Below are 25,326 nucleotides of genomic sequence, written 5' to 3'. Positions count from 1 at the left end.
CACAAGCTGAATCCAGTGGAGAGAGTAATATTAAATTTCACAGAATTTTCGCGTAGGAATTTTAAAAACAATCTGAACAGTTACTAACATAATTATTCTCCAAAATAAATATTAGTTAGATACCATTGTATTTTTATAAAACTATTTGTAAAATTTCAGGCACTGATCTCAGGTTAGTATTTTATTGTTTCAGAGCACTGAGAGTATTCTTGAAAATTCAGGCATAGCAAAGGATTCCACAATATTCACAGACACTCTCAAGAGCATAGCCTAGCCCTCCTTGAACTTGCATAATTATAAACATATTGCCTTAATCTTGACACTCTTTAGGTACTTTGGAAAAGCATCAAATGTTTCGTAGTTCTAAGACTGGAATATTGGTCCGCATTAGATTTGACCTTATAAAGAGAAGATTACACCAGATCAATTTTATTATCTTCTATGATGAAGAGATAGTCTTCAAGGGGAAAAAAAGATTTTCATTAATTGCACCCTGAGTTAGACTTCTATTTTCAAGATATAATCCAATTAGCAGTTAAGTACACAGATTTATGGATCATCCTCCAAAAAATCCTTGTAGAAGTTCCATAGAAGCTTCCCTAGAGGCTGCCTAAGGAACTGGGTGTGCAGGCACATGAGTCCCTGGATTCACCTGCATGGTTTCAAGTGCAGCAACTCTTTCTAATACATTTTACTTATTTACTTTAGGTCATAAAGTGTGTTTGAAAGAAGAATAGCTCTACCTCAAAATTCAGAAGACATTCTTACTAAACCATACACTTACCAGTATGTTCTCCATTGGATGGAATGTCAGCTTCTAAGATCCCCTGACACTAAGATCCTTAAGGGGAGCTGTCTAGCAGAGATTACAGTCAGGGGAAGGGTTAATATAAGTCAACATTTTGATTAGTAATCTAGATTATAATCTAGAGATTATAATCTCTTGTTTCTAATTGATGCTAATTTAGGTACAATCACAACCAAATTTAAAAATAACCTGATAAATTATATGAAAAAATCATTTCAAAATATTAAAAACTTTATAGGATAAGGATTTATGACCAAAAGCAAACATATCAAGTCAAAATGGAGAAGAATATACACGTAACAACAGGGTAAAACAAATAAATAAAAGGAAATCACTGTCTATCCAATAATCGTGGTGTTTAAGAGGGAGAAAAATAAGTTCACAGCAGTTGACTATATTATTGGCAATAACATAAGAACAAGTCTTCCACTTTATTTGACTTTGGACAGGCTATAATTAGAGTTTACTTTTTGATAGTCGCATTTGAGAATTTTGTTGAAAAGTTAAATAAGGACTAGTAAAGAAAACAAAATACGAAATTACTCCTATGAGGAAAAGTTTAAAATAAATTGAAGTATGTACCTTGAGAAAGAGATGAGTATGGGGGAAATTACTGCCCTCTAGGCTGTTAAATAATTACAATAAGTTGTTATCTTGCCCTACAGAAGACTGCTGAATATGAAAGATATGTGGAAATAATGGAAAGATAATTTGATTTGCAATCAGTAAGCTATTTTGATAATAAGGAAATTTTTAAATACTAAAACATACAAATGGGAGAAATTACAAGACTTTTTCATCCCTAGATAGGTTTTTCAGGGAAAAAAAAAATCATTTCCTACCCTGGTTCACCTAAGCTATTTCACTGGTTTCATCTTCTCACATATTCACCTAGGAATATTGGAAATGCAAGTGTTTTACTTGGAAAAACTATTTCCTGAAATTCATATGTCTTCACTCAATGTTTCTCTCCCAGTTCTACCTATTTTCCCAGTTTTGGATTATTACTAATCCACTAGTCCACATGGATAAGGTTTAAAATCCTTTGTTAGAAGAAAATATTTGAAAAGGTACTTTGTAGCTCAGACATAGTACTGGTAAGTGCCACAGTATTCAATTACATATGAACAAATACTTCCTGGATGTTCATGAATAGATATGTGAGTTTCTCTCTTACATGTATTATTGGTTTGCTCTTGGGTTTTCCCATGCTCTGAAGTGATAGATCCTATATCTTGACACCTTTAGATTTTCTCTTAGAATTTCTTTCATAAGCATTCATCTGCCCTGTCAGTGTCTTCAACTTTTGTTGGCCCTTTTCCTTACAAGATCCCCAAATGACTCCATTTCTATGAATCTCTCCATGTAACCTAACTGTAACATTCAAGCCAGTCAGATACTATTGGTGCTCTGCCCATATATCCTCAGCACTTCCAGTTCCATCTTTATAGTTTCACTAATGCTTAAATCTGAAGGCTTTCAAATTAAACTCTATTCATACTTAACAAATTACACTCACCATTCCTACTGAATCTTCTTACTGCAAGCACCTGCCACTCTGCCTGAGGGTTGCTTTTTTTGGCCACGAGACTGAAGTAACCTCTGAGGAGGAATAGCCTTTAATCAAGGATGAATAGGTGGATAAACTGGGTTTTGCTCACCTCAGGTAAGGTAATTCTGAGGAGCATTCTATAGGATTGTCCAAAGTTCCCCAGCAGGATTGTGCCCTAGTTTCCAGTAATGATGCATAATTATATTTTGCTGGTTTACTTCCCCTCCCTACCTCATTTTTTCAGTCTTACTTTCTCTTAAATAGACTAATGGTAACACAAATCTTTGGCTCAGGGTCTGCCTGATAAAAATACCCCCGTATATTTACATTAAGTGCATTTTCCAGAAAACCTCCACTGTTTTTTAAATAAATTTTTTTAAAGCCCTCCACATTAACATTTAAGTAAAAACAAATAACCCTGGTCTCTGTATATGCAGTATATATGCCCACAATAAATGGCTCACTTTCACCCTTAAGAAGATGGCATATATTCTCCCAAATAGACATCTCCTAAACTGGGACAGTTCAAGTGTTTGTTGCTCCTGTCAGCTCCAAGTGAAATTTCTTACAGAATAGTCTGAGTCTATAATTTGGTATGAGAGGGTTTGGCCCTAGAAACATCCTATTTTAGACATATTTTCCTACAAATTTCAATACAGTGATGAGAAAGATCCTGTCCTTTCCATTCAAGAAAAGAAAGCAAAATACTTTATGTATTTTTCTTTGGCTCCTGATCATGCTATGTGACACCTCAGTGAATTCTGAACACAAGGAATCCTATCATTTCTGCACACACAGCAGTTAAATGTGCTCATTTGCATAAGTTATAACCAAATACATAAGTGGAAGTGTTGTTTGTGACAGTAGATTTGACTTCAGGGATACATATGAATTTCTAAAGTTCTAATGGATTTCAGCATTGACATTATGAAATAGAAATAAAATATTTCTTGCAATCATTCCAAGCATTCCAGATGGCAAAGAGCATTGCAATAATTCAATGGAAAGCAAAGCAAACTTACTCGAATCATCATGACTGAACATCTGATATCATGAATTGTATCGTAGATCTTCTTTGAGATGTCCACAAATTGATCATCATCAAATATATCCAAAGAGTTTTTACTTAAGGCTTCCAAGGCAATATTCACTTGTGTTACAAACTCAGGAATTGCTGTTAAAATTAATATGATAGAGAAGATTATCCTGTTTGTATTTTCAGATTTCTGGAGTTTCAAAAAAAATATGAGACACATTTTTAAAAAAATATTTGGTTAATAGAATTTTAATTATTTTTTGATGTAAAGAAACAAAACATTTTGGCAAGATAATTTTGGATCACTGAAAAGTAAAAAGAATCAAAGACAATAAAATACATTTTTATAGAAATGTTTAAAAGATTATCTTTCTGGGGGATCCCTGGGTGGCTCAGTGGTTTGGCGCCTGCCTTTGGCCCAGGGAATGATCCTGGAGTGCCGGGATCGAGTCCCGCGTTGGGCTCCTGGCGTAGGGCCTGCTTCTCCGTCCTCCTGTGTCTCATGCCTATCTCTTTCTCTCTCTACATCTATCATGAGTAAATAAATAAATCTTAAAAAAAAGATTATCTTTCTCCTGTATGTCATTTTTGTTTCTACCAAGGCTAGAACCATATAATCATTTCTTATCCTATCCAATATAAGCCCCAAGAAATTACCAAAAAGAATTGATGTGTTAAAAACTGAAATTATAAACATAAACATATTTAAAGAGAAAAAGCATTTGAGTTGCTAACTATAAGAAATTTAATCAAAGGTAGTAACTCTATCTTATAGAAATAATAAGAACACCATAAACTTTCTTTCACTAAAATGTTTCCCCTATCATCAAAGAGATTAGTGGGGGGGTGGGGGGCAGATGTTCCAAGTTTGTGGTATAGGAAGATCCTGAATTCATTTCCTTTCATGGACACGCCAAATCTATAGCTATATGTGGACTAATTCACAATGTAAAAGAACTAAAAACTAGCTAAACAGCTGTCTCCACAACAAGGAATAAAAGGACCACATCAAGACAGGTAGGAGAGGCAGAGATGCAGTCTCCCCAAAATCCTACCTACACAATAGGAAGGAAATTTCATGGGTCCAGAGTTTCTCCCTAAGGAGTGAGGAGTTGAACTCCATATCAGGCATCCTAACCTTTAGGATCTGCACCAGAGAGATGAGGCTCCCTAAACATCTAGCCTTAGAAACCAATGGGGCTTACACTCAGGGGACCCAAGGAACTGTAGAATCTCAGATACCACTTTCAAGGGGATAGTCCTGGACTCACTCATCCCAGGACCAGTGCAAAGGAAGCAGTTTGAGAGGTGCTGAAAGACAAGTGAAGGAGATTTATTTGCTAATATCTACCAGAGGCAGAGGAACAAGTTGGGATGTTCTTTCAGGATGGAGGCACTGATAACCATATTTTTACCCTCTCTCTAACTTGCTAGCACAGGTGGGTGTGGGAGGACACAGACTCATTAAAGCCAAGGATGTGCCCACCCAAGCATGCTTTTCTAGCATTTTTAAAGCTGCAGATGTACCCTGTCCCCAGCCCTTTACTCTTTACTGCCCTCACTAAAGCCATGGGCTTTGCACCCTTCTTTGGATTCACCAAAGCTTACAGATATCTCCAGAAAGGCGTTCATAGACTCATCTGAACTTCAATTTTTGCAACTGTCAACCAGGGGACACCTCCAGATCTTCTAGCCCGGGAGATAGATGGGTATACAATTGTGGTCCCAGAGACCATATATATTTATATACAATAAAAACTGATGCCTAAGAATTTTGCTTTAGTCAGGTGAAACTAGGTGCTGACTGAGTTCATTCTCTTTGGTATACTGACAGGTCTTGGCACACCCTCAATAATTGGAGCATATCAAGAATGAATAAGCCAAAACAACAACAAAATCAGGTTACTGAGACAATCAAAAAGGTTCAGGAGAACCAAGCTCAGGGCAACGTTGAGATGCTCACAAACTACTTCAAAACTGAAAGAAGTCATTGTTTCATATAATACATAGAAACAAATATAAAGGGTAAAGCAAAATGGGGAAATGAGGAATATGCTTCAAACAAAAGAACAAAACAAAACCTCAGAGAAAGACCTTAATGAAACAGAGATAAGTAATCTATCTGTTAAAAAATTTAAAGTAATTGTCATAAAGATGCTCACCGAATTCATAAAGAAGAATGAATGAGCACAGTGAAAACTTCAACAAAGACATAGAAAATATAAGTGCCAAACAGATCATGGCACTGAAGAATACAGTAACTGCACTGAAAGAATATATGAGAAGAACTCAGCAGTAGACCAGAGGAAGGATAAGAATGGATCAGTAATCTGTAAGATGGGACAGTGGAGAAACTCACCTAAGGAGTGTAGCAAAAAAATAATAAATAAGTGAAGGTCGCTTAAGAGACCTATGGACATCAAGCAGAATAATATTTTCATTACGGGAGTTCCAGAAGGAAAAGAGAGACAGAAATAAATTTGAAGAAATAATCTTTCAAAACTTACCTATCTTGGGGAAGGAGAGAGATGTCCAGGTCCTGGAAGCACAAAGAGTTCCAAAGAAGATAAATCCAAAGGTATCAACACCAAGACACGTTATAAGTAAAATGTCAGAAGTTAAAGATTAAGAAAAAAATCTTAAAAGAAGTAAGAGAAAAACAGCTTGTTATATACAAGAGAATCCTCATATGACTATTAGATGATTTTCAGCAGATATATTGCAGACCAGAAGAAAATAGTATGATATATTCAAAGTACTGAAAGGGAAATACTTCCAACCAAAAATATTCTACTCAGTAAGACTATCATTCAGAATTGATGGATTGATGAAGTTTTCTAGGCAGGAAAAAGCTAAAGGATCTTGTAAACATTAAATCAGCATTATAAAAAATGTTAAAGGGACTTCTTAAAGCTAGTATGAAAGTTAAAAGACAAAAGTAGTAAAATTAACCATAATTACAGTAATTAGTTAAGGGATGTACAAATTTTTAAAAAATGTAAAATATGACATCAAAACCATAAAATGTGTTGATGGGAAAATAAAAATGCAGGGATTTAAAATACCTTCAACTTTAAGTTTCTGTCAATTTAAAACATGTGAACCTTATGGTAACCTTGGAGCTAAAACCTATATTAGATACATTAAAGATAAAGGAATGTAAACAAAACACAAAAGAAAGTCACCAAACCACAATGGAAGAAAGCAAGAGAAGAAAGGAATGGAGAGGAACTACAAAAACATCCAGAAAATAACTAAACATGTGGCAATAAGTCATACCTATCAATAACTAAATGTTAGTGAAAAAAATTCTCTAATCAAAGAGTGGATAATGGATGAAAAAATGATACATTTGTACGTTACCTCGAAGACACTAAATACAAATCTAAGGATAAACAGAGTAAAAGCAAAGGGATGGAAAAAGAGTATTCCATGAAAATTTTCATTCCAGGAAAGTGAAAACAGAAAGAAAGCTGGTGTAGCTATACTTGTATCTGATAAAACAGACTTCAAAACAAAGACCGTAATAAAGGAAAAAAAAAAAAAAAAGAAGGATGTTACATAAAGACAAATAAGTCAATCCAACAAGAGGATAGAACATTTATAAATATTTATGCACCAACATAGGAACACCTAATATATAAAGCAAATATTAACAAATTTAAAGGAAGACATTGACAGCAACACATGAACAGTAAGGACTTTAATGACCCCATTTACATCAGTGGATAAGTCATCCAGACCAAAAAAAAAATCAATAAAAAAAACAGCTTTAAATAGGAAATTAGACTAGATAGACCTAATAGGTGTATACAGAACATTCTATCCAATAGCAGGGATATACATTGTTCTTGCATGAACATGGAACATTCTTTAGGATAAATCACATGTTAGGCCACAAAACAAGTTTCAGTAAATTTAAGAAGAATGAAACCATATCAATCATCTTTTTTGCTCCCATGATATGAAACTAGAAATCAATTTCAAGAGGAAAACAGGAAAAATCACAAATATGTGGATATTAAACACGCACTACAGAATGACCAATGAATCAATGAAGAAATCAAAGGGTAAATTAAAGAAAAATACATTGAGATTATGAAATCTAAATATAAAAATCCAAAATCTATGGGACACATGATATTAATAAAAATCATGATCATCGCCAGATACACAAAAAGCATTTGATAAAATTTAACATGTATTTATCATAAAACCCTCCTAAAGTGGGTATAGACAGAACATACATCCCTATAATAAAAGTCATACTGAAAAACTCACAGCAAACATCATACTCAATGATGAAAAGCTTAAGATCAATAATAAGACATTGATGCCCACTCTTACCACTTTTACTCACATATTATTCAAAATCCTAGCCACAATAATCAAACAAGAACAAGAAATAAAAAGGCGTTCAAAATGGTAAGGAAAAAGTAAAACTATTACTCTTTGTAGATGACACGATACCATATGTAAAGTCTCCACTAAAACCTAAAGTCTCCACTAAAACCTGTTAAAATGAATTCAGTAAATAAATTCAGCAAAATTGTAGGATACAAAATCAATTATACTAATCAAATACTCAAAAGACTGTTACATTTCTCATTAATAATGAACTAGCAGAAAGAAAAATTCAGAAAACAATTCCATTTATAATTGCACCACAAAGAATAAAATTCCTAGGAATAAATTTAACCAAGGAGGTAAAAGACTTGTACACTGAAACTACAAGATACTGATGAGAAAGAAACTTCAGATGACATAAATAAATGGAAAAATAATCCAAATTCATGAATTGCAAGAATTAATATTGTTAAAATGTCCATGCTACACAATCTATAAATACATTGAAATTCCTATCAAAATCTCAATGACATGTTTCACAGAAACAAAGAAATCTAAAATTTGGAACAAAAGACCTGAATGACTAAATGATCTTGAGAAAAAAGAATAAAGCTGAAGGTGTCACACACCATGACTCCAAACTATTCTACAAATTTATAATCATCCAAACAGTATGGTATAGGCATAAAAACAGACACATAGATCAATGAAATTAAATAGAGAGCTCAAAAATAAACCCACACATATATGGCCAATTACTTTACAACAAAGAAGCCAAGAATATAAAATGGGAAAATGACAATCTTTTTAATAAACGGTGCTGGGAAAACTAGACAACTACATGCAAAAGAATGGAACTAGACCACTCTCTTACACGATACACAAAGTTTACTCAAAGTGGATTAAAGACTTGAATGTAAGACCTGAAACCATAAAACTCCTAAAGAAAACATAGGCAGAACAGAAGTGATTAGAATTTCCTAAGATGGAGGAGGAGTAGGAGGAGTCTAGGCTCATCTCTCATGAACACAGCTAGATAACTCACATCATCCTAAATAACCCAGAAATTGACCTGAAGACTGACAGAACAAATTTCACAACTAAAGGGAGAGTAGAGGCCAGATGGGAAAAGGAAGGAAGTGCGGAGATGTGGTTTAGGGGAGAAACAGATTGTTGCAGCTGCTGCAGAGGAGAGGGAGTCCTGAACACGAAGAAAGGTGAAGGAGAGAGGAAAGCATGGGGAATACACAATGGCTTTTCCATTGGCTTGGAAAATGAGAGGGGCTGAATTTCTTGAGTTCTTGCAACCAGCAGGGCTTAGGCCTGGAGTTAGTGGGCTTGGCTGAGATTGAGCCCCAAGTGCTGCCTGCTCCTGGAAAGAAGGCAAGCAAACAACCCTGGTGGCAGACAGAGTGGAAACTGGTCTGAAGAACACCTGGAGCACACAGCGGGGAGGTTTTGCACTCAGTTTCCAGGGGAGGCGGCATTCACAGAGATGCCTCTTTGGGAACAGTACTATTTCCCTCCCTACCCCTCAGCATAAACACAGAACCACCAGCAGGAGGCAACACACCACCAGCACTGGCTACCTAAACTACTTAGACCAAGACTCACCCCCCTGTGCTCTGGTGGGACTGCCCTTTTCAGTCAAGCTTGCCTCAGTCCCAGTGTGGTGGGATCCTCTCTCAGAAGACCAGCAAAACTCCCTGCCCACACCACGTCTCCTAACCAGAGAATTCTGCAGGGTCTCAGTTCTCATGGAGTTGGTGTCAGTTCTCATTTCACAAGCAGACCAGAGCATACCTCATTAAAACTCACCACATTTAGGCCAAAGACCAAACACTGCCCACAGTAGACAATGACAGCCTCTGCAGACTGGCCCAAAGGATACAGCAATCAAAATAAAATAGCAGAGCTCACACAGCACACAGAGAGACACACTCCCTGAAAGTCCAGGCCCTAAGCACTACATGATTTCTTCTTCGTAAGGCTGTTACATTTAGGAGCAGGAGACATAACTGGCTTTTCTAACACGTAGAAAAAGGCAGAGACTTAGACAAAATGCCAAGATGGAGCTAATTATCCCAAATGAGAGAACAAGATAAGGCCAGAAATCTAAGCGAAACAGATATAAGTAACATCCCTGATGGAGAATTGAAAGCAACAATCATAAGGATACTAACTGGGCTTGAGAAAAGAATATAAGACATTAATGACTCTTAGACAGAGAGTAAAAAATTCAAAAAAAAAAAAAAAAAAGAATAAATCCCAGAGAAGAAGAATGCAATAAACAAGAAATGGGCTTGATGCAATGAACAGCAGGCTGGAGAAAGCAGAGAAATGAATTAGTGACATAGAAAACAAAATAATGAATCTGAACAAAAAAGGTAAAGAAGAATTATGCAATACAAGAACAGACTTAGGAAACTCAGTGACTCCAGCAAGTGTAATAACATTCATATGGCAGGAGTCCCACAAGAAGAGAAAGTAAAGGAGACAGGTTTATTTGACAAAATTTTAGCTGAAAACTTCCCTAATCTGGGAAAGGAAACAGACATCCAAATCCAGTAGGTACAGAGAACTCCCATCAAAATCAACAAAAGCAGACTAACACCAAGACATATTGTGATTAAATTTACAAAATACAATGATAAAGAAAAAAATCTTAAAAGCAGCAAAACAAAAGAAGTCCTTAAGTTACAGGGAAAGACCCATAAAGCTAGCTGGAGATTTCTCAACAGAAGCTTGGCAAGCCGGAGGGGAGTAACATGATATATTCATAGGGCTAAATGGGGAAAATCTACAGCCAAGAATATTCTATCCAGCAAGGCAATCATTCGAATAGAAGGAGAGATCAAGAGTTTCCCAGACAAACAAAAACTGAAGAATTTCATGACCATTAAACCAGCCCTGCAAGAAATATTAAATAGGTCCCTTGAGTGCAAAGAGATCAGAAGTGACAACTACAAGAAAGGAATAGAGAAAATTTCCAGAAATAATGACAAAACAGGAGTAAAATGAGATAAATACATATCTATCAATAATTACTTTCTATGTAAATACATACAATTCTCCAATTAAAAGACATAAGGTGTCAGAATGGATAAAAAAATAAATAAATAATGGGCAGCCTGGGTGGCTCAGCGGTTTAGTGCTATCTTCAGCCCAGGGCGTGATCCTGGAGACCCGGAATGGAGTCCCACGTTGGGCTCCCTGCATGGAGTCTGCTTCTCCCTCTGCCTGTCTCTCTCTCTCTCTCTCTCCGTGAGTGTGTGTGTCTGTCTCTTATGAATAAGTAAATAAAATCTTAAAAAAAAAAGAGTCAGCAAAGAGCCTTTCCTTTGCTGTCCTGCCTGTCACTCCCTTGTGATGTATTCAATAAACTTCTATCTCCTTAAACAAAAACAAAAACAAGAATCATCTATATGCTACCTATAAAACCTAAAGACACCTGCAGATTGAAAGTCAGGGGGTAGAGACACATTGATCATGCAAATTGATGTCAAAAGAAAGAGTAGCAATACTTATATCGGACAAACTTTACTTTTTTGTTCTTGTTTTTATACTGCTTGGTATCATGGGAAGCACTGGCCTCATGGAATAATGTCGCATGTGTTCCCTCTATTCTACTATTTGTAAGATTTTGATAAAGATGGTCATTATACACTTTTTTTAACATTTGTAGAATTCACCAATGAAATCATGTGGTCTTGGGGGGAGGGGAAAGATGGCGGAAGAGCAGGGTCCCCAAATCACCTGCCCCCACCAAATTACCTAGATAACCTTCAAATCATCCTGAAAATCTACGAATTCGGCCTGAGATTTAAAGAGAGACCAGCTGGAACGCTGCAGTGAGAAGAGTTCGCGCTTCTATCAAGGTAGGAAGACGGGGAAAAAGAAATAAAGGAACAAAAGGCCTCCAAGGGGGAGGGGCCCCGCGAGGAGCCGGGCTGAGGCCGGGGCGAGTGTCCCCAGGACAGGAGAGCCCCGTCCCGGAGGAGCAGGAGCTGCACCGACCTTCCCCGCGGAAAGGCCTCCCGGGGAATTGGAGCAGGATCCCCAGAAAGGCGGGGATGATCCTCGGGCTCCCTGGGACAGTAACAGAGGAACTGCGCCCCGGAGAGTGCGCCGAGCTCCCTAAGGGCTGCAGCGCTCGGCGGGACCCGGAGCAGCTCGGAGGGGCTCGGGCGGCGGCTCCGCGGAGGGGGCTGCGGGGCTCCGGGAACAGCTCAGCGGCGGCGGCTCGGGCGGAGGAAGAAGCTCCGCTCGGAGGGGGCTGCGCGGCTCCGGGAGCAGCTCGGAGTGACTCGGCCTGCGGCTCCGCGGAGGGAGCTGCGGGGCTCCGGGAACAGCTCAGAGGCGGCGGCTCGGGCAGAGGAAGAAGCTCCGCGCGGAGGGGGCGGCGCGGCTCCGGGAACAGCTCGGAGAGGCTCGGGTGGCGGCACCGCGGAGGGGGCTGCAGCCGGGAGCGCGAATCCAACAGCGCAGGCCCCGGAGCACAGGGCGCCAAGACACAGCCCAGGATCCCGCCTCCCCCGGACAGGCAGAGGCCGGGAGGGCCCAGTACAGCAAGGACACTCCTGCCCGGGGCTGAGCAGATCAGCGGCCCCGCCCCGGAGCCTCCAGGCCCTGCAGACAGAGAGCCCCGGAGTTACTGCGGGGGCTGACTCCAGGGCTGCAGAGCTGGCCCCCCCACTGCGGTTGTTCCTCCTGGAGCCTCACGCGGTAAACAACCCCTACTGAGCCCTGCACCAGGCAGGGGCAGAGCAGCTCCCCCAAGTGCTAACACCTGAAAATCAGCACAGCAGGCCCCTCCCCCAGAAGACCAGCTAGACGGACATGGGGAAAAACAAATTATTGACCAAGCAGAACTGGAAAGTTCCAGGGGAAGTCAAGGGACTTACTTACAGTATACAGAATGAGAGGATACCCCCCCGTGTTTTTTTGTTTTTTTGTTTGCTTGTTTGTTTGTTTGCTTTTTGATTTCTGTTTGCTTCCCCCACCCCTTCTTTTTCCTTTCTTTCTTTTTCTCTTTTTCTTCTCTTTGTTTTTCTTTTTTTCTTCCTTTTTCCTTTTTCTCTTTTCTTTCCTTCTTTCTCTCCTCTCTTTTCCTCCTTTTCCCAATACCACTTGTTTTTGGCCACTCTGCACTGAACAAAATGATTAGAAGGAAAACCTCACCTCAAAAGAAAGAATCAGAAACAGTCCTCTCTCCCACAGAGTTACAAAATCTGGATTACAATTCAATGTCAGAAAGCCAATTCAGAAGCACTGTTATACAGCTACTGGTGGCTCTAGAAAAAAGCATAAAGGACTCAAGAGACTTCATGACTGCAGAATTTAGAGCTAATCAGGCAGAAATTAATCAATTAAACGGGATGCAATCCAAACTAGAGGTCCTAATGAGGAGGGTTAATGAGGTAGAAGAACGAGTGACTGACATAGAAGACAAGTTGATGGCAAAGAGGGAAACTGAGGAAAAAAGAGACAAACAATTAAAAGACTATGAGGATAGATTAAGGGGAAAAAATGACAGCCTGAGGAAGAAAAACTTATGTTTAATTGGGGTTCCCAAGGGCACCGAAAGGGACAGAGGTCCAGAATATGTATTTGAACAAAACATAGCTGAAAACCTTCCTAATCTGGGAAGGGAAACAGGCATTCAGATCCAGGAAATAGAGAGACCCCTACCCCAAAATCAATAAAAACCGTTCAACACCTCGACATCTAATACTTAAGCTTGCAAATTCCAAAGTTAAAGAGAAGATCCTTAAAGCAAGAGACAAGAAATACCTGATTTTTATGGGGAGAAGTATTAGGGTAACAGCAGACCTCTCCACAGAGACCTGCAAGGCTAAAAAGGGCTGGCAGGGTATATTCAGGGTCCTAAATGAGAAGAACATGCAACCAAGAATACTTTATCCAGCAAGGCTCTCATTCAAAATGGAAGGAGAGATAAAGAGCTTCCAAGACAGGCAGGAACTGAAAGAATATGTGACCTCCAAACCAGCTCTGCAAGAAATTTTAAGGGGTACTCTTAAAATTCCCCTTTAAGAAGAAGTTCAGTGGAACAATCCACAAAAACAAGGACTGAATAGATATCATGATGACACTAAAATCATACCTGTCAATAGTAACTCTGAACGTGAACAGGCTTAATGACCCCATCAGAAGGCGCAGGGTTTCAGACTGGATAAAAAAGCAGGACCCATCTATTTGCTGTCTACAAGAGACTCATTTTAGACAGAAGGACACCTACAGCCTGAAAATAAAAGGCTGGAGAACCATTTACCATTCAAATGGTCCTCAAAAGAAAGCAGGGGTAGCCATCCTTATATCAGATAAACTAAAATTTACCCCGAAGACTATAGTGAGAGATGAAGAGGGACACTATATCATACTCAAAGGATCTATCCAACAAGAGGACTTAACAATCCTCAATATATATGCCCCGAATGTGGGAGCTGCCAAATATTTAAACCAATTAATAACCAGAGTGAAGAAATACTTAGATAATAATACACTTATACTTGGTGACTTCAATCTAGCTCTTTCTACCCTCGATAGGTCTTCTAAGCACAACATCTCCAAAGAAATGAGAGCTTTGAATGATACTCTGGACCAGATGGATTTCACAGATATCTACAGAACTTTACATCCAAACTCAACTGAATACACATTCTTCTCAAGTGCACATGGAACTTTCTCCAGAATAGACCACATACTGGGTCACAAATCGGGTCTGAACCGATACCAAAAGATTGGGATAGTCCCCTGCATATTCTCAGACCATAATGCCTTGAAATTAGAACTAAATCACAACAAGAAATTTGGAAGGACCTCAAACACGTGGAGGTTAAGGACCATCCTGCTAAAAGATGAAAGGGTCAACCATGAAATTAAGGAAGAATTAAAAAGATTCATGGAAACTAATGAGAATGAAGATACAACCGTTCAAAATCTTTGGGATGCAGCAAAAGCAGTCCTGAGGGGGAAATACATCGCAATACAAGCATCCATTCAAAAACTGGAAAGAAATTAAATACAAAAGCTAACCTTACACATAAAGGAGCTAGAGAAAAAACAGTAGATGGACCCTACGCCCAGCAGAAGAGAGTTAATTAAAATTCGAGCAGAACTCAACGAAATGGAGACCAGAAGAACTGTGGAACAGATCAACAGAACCAGGAGTTGGTTCTTTGAAAGAATAATAAGATAGATAAACCATTAGCCAACCTTATTAAAAAGAAGAGAGAGAAGACTCAAATTAATAAAATCATGAATGAGAAAGGAGAGATCACTACCAACACCAAGGAAATACAAACGATTTTAAAAACATATTATGAACAGCTCTATGCCAATAAATTAGGCAATCTAGAAGAAATGGACGCATTCCTGGAAAGCCACAAACTACCAAAACTGGAACAGGAAGAAATAGAAAACCTGAACAGGCCAATAACCAGGGAGGAAATTGAAGCAGTCATCAAAAACCTCCCAAGACACAAGAATCTAGGGCCAGATGGCTTCCCAGGGGAATTCTATCAAACGTTTAAAGAAGAAATCATACCTATTCTACTAAAGCCTTTGGAAAGATAGAAAGAGATGGAGTACTTCCAAATTCATTCTATGAGGCCAGCATCACCTTAATTCCAAAACCAGACAAAGACCCCACCAAAAAGGAGAATTACAGACCAATATCCCTGATGAACATGGATGCAAAAATTCTCAACAAGATACTAGCCAATAGGATCCAACAACACATTAAGAAAATTATTCACCATGACCAAGTAGGATTTATCCCCGGGACACACGGCTGGTTCAACACTCGTAAAACAATCAGTGTGATTCATCATATCAGCAAGAGAAAAACCAAGAACCATATGATCCTCTCATTTGATGCAGAGAAAGCATTTGACAAAATACAGCATCCATTCCTGATCAAAACTCTTCAGAGTGTAGGGATAGAGGGAACTTTCCTCGACATCTTAAAAGCCATCTACGAAAAGCCCACAGCAAATATCATTCTCAATGGGGAAGCCCTGGGAGCCTTTCCCCTAAGATCAGGAACAAGACAGGGATGTCCACTCTCACCACTGCTGTTCAACATAGTTCTGGAAGTCCTAGCCTCAGCAATCAGACAACAAAAAGACAATAAAGGCATTCAAACTGGCAAAGAGGAAGTCAAACTCTCCCTCTTCACCGACGACATGATACTCTATATAGAAAACCCAAAAGCCTCCACCCCAAGATTGCTAGAACTCATACAGCAATTTGGTAGCGTGGCAGGATACAAAATCAATGCCCAGGAATCAATGGTATTTCTGTACACTAACAATGAGACTGAAGAAAGAGAAATTAAGGAAGGAGTCAATCCCATTTACAATTGCACCCAAAAGCATAAGATACCTAGGAATAAACCTCACCAAAGAGGTAAAGTATCTATACCCTAAAAACTATAGAACACTTTTGAAAGAAATTGAAGAAGACACAAAGAGATGGAAAAATATTCCATGCTCATGGATTGGCAGAATTAATATTGTGAAAATGTCAATGTTACCCAGGGCAATTTACACGTTTAATGCAATCCCTATCAAATACCATGGACTTTCTTCAGAGAGTTAGAACAAATTATTTTAAGATTTGTGTGGAATCAGAAAAGACCCCGAATAGCCAGGGGAATTTTAAAAAAGAAAACCATAGGTGGGAGCATCACAATGCCAGATTTCAGGTTGTACTACAAAGCTGTGGTCATCAAGACAGTGTGGTACTGGCACAAAAACAGACACATAGATCAATGGAACAGAACAGAGAACCCAGAAGCGGACCCTGAACTTTATGGCCAACTAATATTCGATGAAGGAGGAAGGACTATCCATTGGAAGAAAGACAGTCTCTTCAATAAATGGTGCTGGGAAAATTGGACATCCAAATGCAGAAGAATGAAACTAGACCACTCTCTTTCACCATACACAAAGATAAACTCAAAATGGATGAAAGATCTAAATGTGAGACAAGATTCCATCAAAATCCTAGAGGAGAACACAGGCAACACCCTTTTTGAACTTGGCCACAGTAACTTCTTGCAAGATACATCCACGAAGGCAAAAGAAACAAATCAAAAATCAACTATTGGGACTTCATCAAGATAAGAAGCTTTTGCACAGCAAAGGATACAGTCAACAAAACTAAAAGACAACCTACAGAATGGGAGAAGATATGTGCAAATGACGTATCAGATAAAGGGCTAGTTTCCAAGATCTATAAAGAACTTATTAAATTCAACACCAAAGAAACAAACAATCCAATCATGAAATGGGCAAAAAGACATGAAGAGAAATCTCACAGAGGAAGACATGGACATGGCCAACATGCACATGAGAAAATGCTCTGCATCACTTGCCATCAGGGAAATACAAATCAAAACCACAATGAGATACCACCTCACACCAGTGAGAATGGGGAAAATTAACAAGGCAGGAAACAACAAATGTTGGAGAGGATGCGGAGAAAAGGGAACCCTCTTACACTGTTGGTGGGAATGTGAACTGGTGCAGCCACTCTGGAAAACTGTGTGGAGGTTCCTCAAAGAGTTAAAAATAGACCTGCCCTACAACCCAGCAATTGCACTGTTGGGGATTTACTCCAAAGATTCAGATGCAATGAAACGCCGGGACTCCTGCACCCCGATGTTTCTAGCAGCAATGTCCACAATAGCCAAACTGTGGAAGGAGCCTTGGTGTCCATCGAAAGATGAATCGATAAAGAAGATGTGGTTTATGTATACAATGGAATATTACTCAGGCATTAGAAAAGACAAAAACCCACCATTTGCTTCAACGTGGATGGAACTGGAGGGTATTATGCTGAGTGAAGTAAGTCAATCGGAAAAGGACAGTGTATGTTTTCAGTCATTTGGGGAATATAAATAATAGTGAAAGGGAATATAAGGGAAGGGACAAGAAATGTGTGGGAAATATCAGAAAGGGAGACAGAACATAAAGACTTCTAACTCTGGGATATGAACTAGGGGTGGTGGAAGGGGAGGAGGGCGGGGGGGTGGGGGTGAATGGATGACGGGCACTGAGGAGGACACTTGAGGGGATGAGCACTGGGTGTTAGTCTGTATGTTGGTAAATTGAACACCAATAAAAATTAATTTATTAAAAAAAAAGAAATCATGTGGTTTTGGCTTCTTTGTACTGGGAATTTTTTGATTCCTAATTCAACTTTTATCCTTGTTACTGGTCTAAGAAGTTTTCCTATTTCTTGGATTTAGGATTCAATAATGTGCATTTTTAGAAATTGTCTTTTTTTTTTCTAAGTTATCTGATTTGTTAGTATGTAATTGTTTCTAGTCATCTGTTATCACACTCAGTATTTCTATGGTTATCTGTTGTATCATTTTCTCTTCCATTTCTTATCTTGGTTTTAGAGTCCTCACTCTCTTTTTTTAGTTAATGTAGTTAAAGTATTGCTAATTTTGTTTATTTTTTAGAAAAACTGGTCATTACTCTTAATGTTGTATTATTCTTTATTCTGGTCTCTATTTTATTTGTTTCTGACTTTTCTTTATTATTTCCTTCCTCTACTAAATTTTGGCTAAGTTTCTTCTTTTTCTAGTCCTTGTGGTATAATGTTGTTTATTTGAACTTTTTTTCTTAAGCTTTTTAGCATAAATTTCACTCTAATACCCACTTTTGCAGCATCCCATAGGCTTTGGAATATTGTGTTTTCTTTTTATTTTGTTCTAAGAAATATTTTCATTTGACATTTGATTTCCCTCTTGGCCCAGTGCTTGTGCAGTAGTATGTTGTCTAATATTTATATATTAAATATTTACCACAAAAAAAGAAAACATAGGCATTTAGCTCCTTGATAGTGATTTTGGCATTGGATTTTTGCATCTGACTCCAAAAGCAAAGCCAACAAAAGAAATAATAAACAAGTAGGACTGCATAAAACCACAAAGCACAGCAAGGGAAATTAACAAAATGAAAAGGCAACCTACTAAATTAGAGAACATACTTGCAAATAATATATCTGATAAGGAGTTAGTATCCAAATCATACAAAAAACTCATGCAATTCAACACCAAAGAAACAATCTTATTAAAAGTGGACAGAGAGTATTTGCTCAAAGAAAATGAGAACACTAATTTGTAAAGACATATGCAGCCCTCTGTTCATTGCAGTATTATTTACAATAGCCAAGTATGAGAGCGACTTAATTGTCCACTGATAGATGATAGATAAAGAAAATGTGATGTATATATATATATATATATATATATATATATATATATGATGGAATATTACACAGACATAAAAAAGAATGAAACTTTGTCATTTCCAACAGCAGAGATGAGCCTGGAGAGTATTATGCTAAGTGAAATAAATCAGAGGAAGACAAATACTTTATGATTTCACTTACATTATGGAATCTATAAAAACAAAACACATGAGCAAACACAGCACAACAAAACTCATATACAGAGAACAGATTATTGGTTATCAGAGGGGAAGGGGTTTGATGGGTGGGTGAAAAGGGTGAAGTTCAATTGTGGGATGATGAATGTTAACTAGACTTTTAAATATACAAATATTGAATTATTATTTTGTACACCTGAAACTAACATATACCAATTTTACCTCAGTAATTAAAAAACAATACAAAACAGTACACTGGCATAGACCAATGGAATGGAACAGAGAACCAGAAATAAACCTATGCATCTCCAGGAAGCTGATCTTTGACAAAGCTGCCAAGGACACACAATGAGGCATGAATATTCTCTTTAATAAATGGTGTTAGGATAACTGAAAGCCCAAAAGCAAAGAGATGGAATTAGACCCTTATTTCACACCATATACAAAAAAATCAACATGAATTAAAGACATATAAGACTTGAAACCATAAAATTACTAGAAGAAAACAAGGAAACAGCTCCTTGACATTGGTCTTAGCAATGGTTTTTTGGATATGACACTAAAACATAGGTTACAAAAGTGAAAACAGACAAATGATATTGCATTAAACTAAAAAAACTACACAGAAAGGAAATGATAAACAAGGTGAAAAAAACCTGTGGAATGGGAGACATATTTACAAACTATAATCTGATAAAGGGTTAATATCCAAAATATATAAAAAATGTGTACAACTCAATTGTAAAGTAAACAAAAACAATAAAAAAATAAAAGAAAAAAATGAACATAAGAGCTGAATAACATTTTCCAGGAAAAACAGATAGCAAATAGGTATATGAAAAGGTGTTCAAGATCATTAAATATCAAGAAAATGTAAATCATATGCTTTATACTTATTAGTATGGTTAATATCAAAAAGAGAGACGATAACAAGTGTTGGTGAGTATGAAGAGAGAAGGAAACTCTTTTGCATTGCTAGAGAAATGCCAATTGATATATCCATTATGGAAAATAGTATGGATATAAATACAGCATGATCACACTCATATGTACAATTTAAATTGAACTCATAGGAGTAAAGAATATTATGGTGGTTGCCAATGGCTGAGAGGTAGAGGAAATGAGGAGATGTTGCCCAAAGGGTACAAGTTTCAGTTATGCAGGATGAGTAAATTCTGAAGTTCCAGTGTACAGTATAACTATAGCTAATACTACTACATTGTATAGTAGTCGAAATTTGCTGAGAGTAGATCTTATCTGTTCTCACTATCATAAAGAAAAGGAAAAGGTAACCATGTGAAGTTATGAACACTTTATTCATCTTGATTGTGGTAATCTTTTCACTATGTATATATATCAAAACACCATGTCATACATCTTAAATACATTTTTTTTGTAAATTATCTCTCTAACCTGGAAAAAATTTAAAAAGCACAAAAATATTTAAAAATAGACTATCTTACATGCAAAATGTTTCTAAAATAACACAACATTGTATGAGTCTAAGGATGCATCTATCAATCAGGTCAACTCATAGATTGCCTTTTTTTTTAAGATTTCAAAATACTCTCAAATATTTCTCTAAGTTTACTTTTAAATTAATGATAGTAACATTTATTAACTCTTCAGTAGATTTAAGGCACTTTTTAAAATGTCAATTGTGATTTAAATCATAAAACAACTCTCTTACTAACCTGAAGTTAAAACTTAATCAAATGGTGATAACAATGGGACATCTGGGTGGCTGAGCAGTTGAGCATCTGCCTTCAGCTCATGGTGTGATCCTGGAGTCCCAAGATCGAGTCCCGCATCGGGCTCCCTGCAAGGAGCCTACTTCTCACTCTGCCTGTGTCTCTGCCTCTCTCTCTCTCTCTCTGTGTGTGTCTCTCATGAATGAATAAATAAATCTATTTTTAAAAAATAGTGATAACAAAGAAAAGTCAGAAATTCTGCCCTGGATAAATCTACTAGTATATAGCAAGGCAGAGATTTGAATTCATACTGCCAGTAGGTAGCATCTACACTCTTAACTACCACACTATATTATATTGAGGAAGCCTCTGCCCCATGTGACTACTGTTCCGAGAGTGAAGATGTAGAATATTTCTATCATCATGGAAACTTCTTTTGGATAATAATATTCTTTTTTTATTTTAAAGATTTACTTTTTTAGAGAGAGAGAGAGAGCAAGTGGAGAGGGGCAGAGAGAGAGAGTAGGACACAAACTTAAGAAGACTCCACATGGGCTTGATCTCATGACCCTGAGATACTCCCTGAATTGAAACCAGAATGGGTAACTTAACCAACTGCACCACCCAGGTGCCCCTGGATAATAATATTCTATAGTGAGATTCCATCATACCACTGTCTCATTTGCAGTGAATGGGATATTAAAGGCAATGAGAAAACTAACTCACACCACTTTGCCTAGGAAAGAAGTCCCAAACCATAGTTCCCATTTATATGGATGTGAATCCTAAAATAGGTCTTGAACCTAGATCTTCTTCCTGAATTCTAGAACTCTGTATCCAACTGCCTATTGAAAAATTCTATCTGAATCTTTCATAACACCTCAAACTCATCCTGTCTAAATACCTACTAAAGAGAGTTTTTCACATCTACCAAACAAATATGCCACAATAATACTTTAATACTCCTATCAAAACCTTCAGTCTGTTACTACTATTTCTACAATAGTGAAAATACTACCATCGTCTTCCTGTGTAGACCTTTGCTAAAAAAGACAAATGTAAATCATGTAAAGGTCTAGTTTTCACTGCCATATGAGATAATGCAAGAAAGATTTAGGGTATTTCAAGAAAAATACAACATAGCCTTTTCATTATTGCTACATGATTACATTTTAACGCCTCTAGAGGCCTTTTGCTAATAAACTAATATTAGCTCCAATTAAAATAAAATCTTTCAGAAGCAAATGTTTAATTTCTGAAGTACAGATGGAAACTACTACTTTTTCACTCTAACAGCATAAATGAACTATTCAAAGCAGATATGTAATACATTTCTCATTTCATTAACTTAAACATCAGCTGTGGATGTGCTTTACTCATACTATGGACATATGGTTGCTTGGATCAGACTAGAAGTGAATTTTTTTAATGCTTTCAAGAAAATACAAAGTGAGTACAATTAAGTAGCCAGTTAATGGTAATTTAGAAGGAACAACAAATTGACAAACCTGCCTTGAATCCATAATCTACTTAAGTTTCAAGAAAATTAGCTTTACACATAATATACCATGATGATGTACAATCATTGATCAAAAAAAGGAGGGCAGTACCCTAAATAAATTCACTCTAATCAACTGAAATGCCAGGTGGTATAAACTGTTCTGAACTTTGGAGCATAGATTTATTAAACAAAGGTGGCTTTTGGTCAATACATTCTAAGCTTCAACCTTAACATATCTTGTCTGTTTTATACTGCCAAATTCTAAACCAGTTCTGAGCTCTTTAGAAATCTGTACTTTCCTTATTGACTTTATTCACAATATGCAGAATAATAGCTAACATTTATTGAGTGCTTACTTATCTTGGCACTGTACTAAGCATTTTATATGCATTGTCTCATGTAATATTCACAGCAGCCCTGTAAGGCAGGAACTATTGCTATCCTGATTTTACTGAAGAGGAAACTGAGATCATACAGCTAATAAGTCGGAGCTGACAACTGAAACTGCAGAGCTTGCCCTCTGAACCCTAGAGCTGCACTGACTCCTTTTGATAAGTAAAGTTCCTAGGACTTCTACATTTCAGTGCTCCTGAGAGAATTAATGTTAATTTTCTGACAATAAGGATAACAAATCTGAAGAGCCAGCTTTGCCTGGGCCTTGAGTCCCTCTCTAACAGTAACTCAAGAATAGTTTACTCCAAAAAAAAAAAAAAAAGAATAGTTTACTCCTTCTTAAACCTTGCTAAAATTATTATGTGCATTTGAAAGCAGGTGAGGGTACATAATTATAGGAATAAATAGGTCAGAAAAGAATTCAGACTCATTACAGGTAATGATTTAAAATTATGTCACCAAATTATGCTTTCTATCATGTGTAAAATCAGATTTAAAATATTTCTAATTATATCATTATCTTTGCAAGTTACTAATGGTAGAGGAATTTGGCTTTGAAAGTTGATGTAACACTAAGTCATCATTTCGTTACGTTATGCTAAGTAACTGGGAGGGAATTAATAATAGAAAGTGCAATAAAACATATGTATAACTTCTACAAATGCCTTACACCCTTCATGTCTTTTATTTGTTGAAAATTATTTTTGTGGTTCATATTTTCTTAATATTTAGGAATCCAATATTATGAATCAAAAATGTGCTTGATTCTACATAAATTATATAGCATAAAATTCAATGACTGGTGAGAATTTTGCCATTTTTCACAATGAGAAAATCAAGGATCAGAGTTGAGTGAATGCTTTATGACACAACACATAGTTAACGAGACCTCACTATTCTACTCTACATATACCTTTCAAGCATCTGGACTATCTCCAAATATATATACATATATTTATATTTATATAGTAAGCTTGCATATGTGTGTACACACACACACACACACACACACACACACACACATATATATATATAGAGAGAGAGAGAGGAGAGAGAGAGTGCCTCTGTTATGGTTTCATGATACTGACAAATGTTTCTCTTTCTACCAGAGATCTTTTTCTACATACAGAACTCTGGATCACTTAATTAGACAGTGGATTCAGCTTTCAATACCTTCGGTGACTTAGAAACTGAACTCCTTTCCCTAGAGCTAGAATTTTAAGAAATTTGGTGTATCTAAATAATACGTTCATATTAAGAAGTAATATAACTTGATTTAAATATTTTAGAGATTAGTCAATGACTACTTAATATAAAAACTCAGCTTTTTTATACTTCATATCATTTTCAAATTTGTTTATCTCACAAGAATTGGTTAAATAAATATAATTATTTAAATATTTAAAATTGGTCCTGATTCTAATAATATTCTATGATGATCTTTGCTTTCTTACGTACCACTTTATTTTAATAGAGTTAAAAAAACTGCCTCTTTAAAAGTTGGGAGGCAGTAATTGTCTTTGTACTTTTCGGTAGACATTTTCAAATATTTATCAATGTAATTTCCTACTTCTCAAAATCCATTAATCTAAATTTTTACCACTGTGAGAGCCAACTCTCAGCATGGCCCCCAATGATCCCAACCTCCTAGAATTCACATCTTTCTGTATCTTTTTGCTACACTGTACCACATCTGTATGTCCCATAGAATACAATTAAGTGATGGTATGTTACTTCTTAGATTATGTTTTAAAAATACATTAAGGATTCCATCCTAGTCACTTTCTTTCTCACACATTGTTTGCTCTGGGAACTTTAGCTATTATGTTGTAAACAGCCCTATAAAGAGGCCCACAAAGCAGTGAACTGACACTGCTAGCCAAGCTAGCAAGCGTATGAGGCCTCAGGTCAACAGCCATATGAGTGAGTTTAGAAGTGGATCCTCTAGAAGATTTACAGCAATATAGCCTACCTCATAACAGTATAGCCTACCTTAAAACAATCTAATCTCATAAGAAGCTATTTTTTGAATAAATGACAAATAAAACAGTAGTAGAAGGAAGGAAATAATAAAGATCAGTGAATAATTGAAATAGGGACTAAATTTTCAAAAATAAAAAAGATCAATAAAATTAAGAGCTAGTTTTTTGAAAAAATAATCAAAATTGATAAACTTTTAGTCAGATTCCTTAAGAAAAAGAAAGGACCCACATAAAATCAGAAATAAGAGAGGAAAAGTAACTACTTATATCACAGAAATGCAAAGAACTATGAGACTACTATAAACAACTATATGCCAAGAAATTACCCAATCTAGAAGTGGATATATTCCTAGAAATATACAATCTTCTAAGACTGAATCAAGAAGAAATAGGAAATCTGAATGGACAGATTATTAGAAATGATATAAATCAGTAATCAGAAAACTCCCTAAAAATGACAGTTCAGGACCAGATGACTTCAGAGGTGAAATCTATGAAACATTTAATGAACAGTTAACACCTATTCTTAAACTCTTTCAAAAATATGAGGAGAAAGGAATGCTTCTGAAGTCAATCTACAAGGCCAGGAT

At 36.9% G+C, this 25,326-nt stretch overlaps 1 protein-coding gene across 6 annotated transcripts in view; it reads right to left on the bottom strand.

The window, feature by feature from the left end:
• CTNNA3 (catenin alpha 3) overlaps window positions 1-25,326 on the bottom strand; it is a 1,730,823-nt gene that overhangs the window by 348,922 nt on the left and 1,356,575 nt on the right. For all 6 annotated transcript variants that reach the window (XM_041748054.1, XM_041748055.1, XM_041748051.1 and 3 more), the window contains one exon: window positions 3,383-3,534. In XM_041748054.1, coding sequence (XP_041603988.1) covers window positions 3,383-3,534 — 152 coding nt within the window. The remainder of the gene's footprint in view (window positions 1-3,382; window positions 3,535-25,326) is intronic.

This window comes from Vulpes lagopus, chromosome 3 (genome assembly GCF_018345385.1).
Source record: "Vulpes lagopus strain Blue_001 chromosome 3, ASM1834538v1, whole genome shotgun sequence".
In the NCBI taxonomy this organism is placed as follows: Eukaryota; Metazoa; Chordata; class Mammalia; order Carnivora; family Canidae; genus Vulpes; species Vulpes lagopus.
This window is presented reverse-complemented; position numbering and strand designations above follow the sequence as displayed.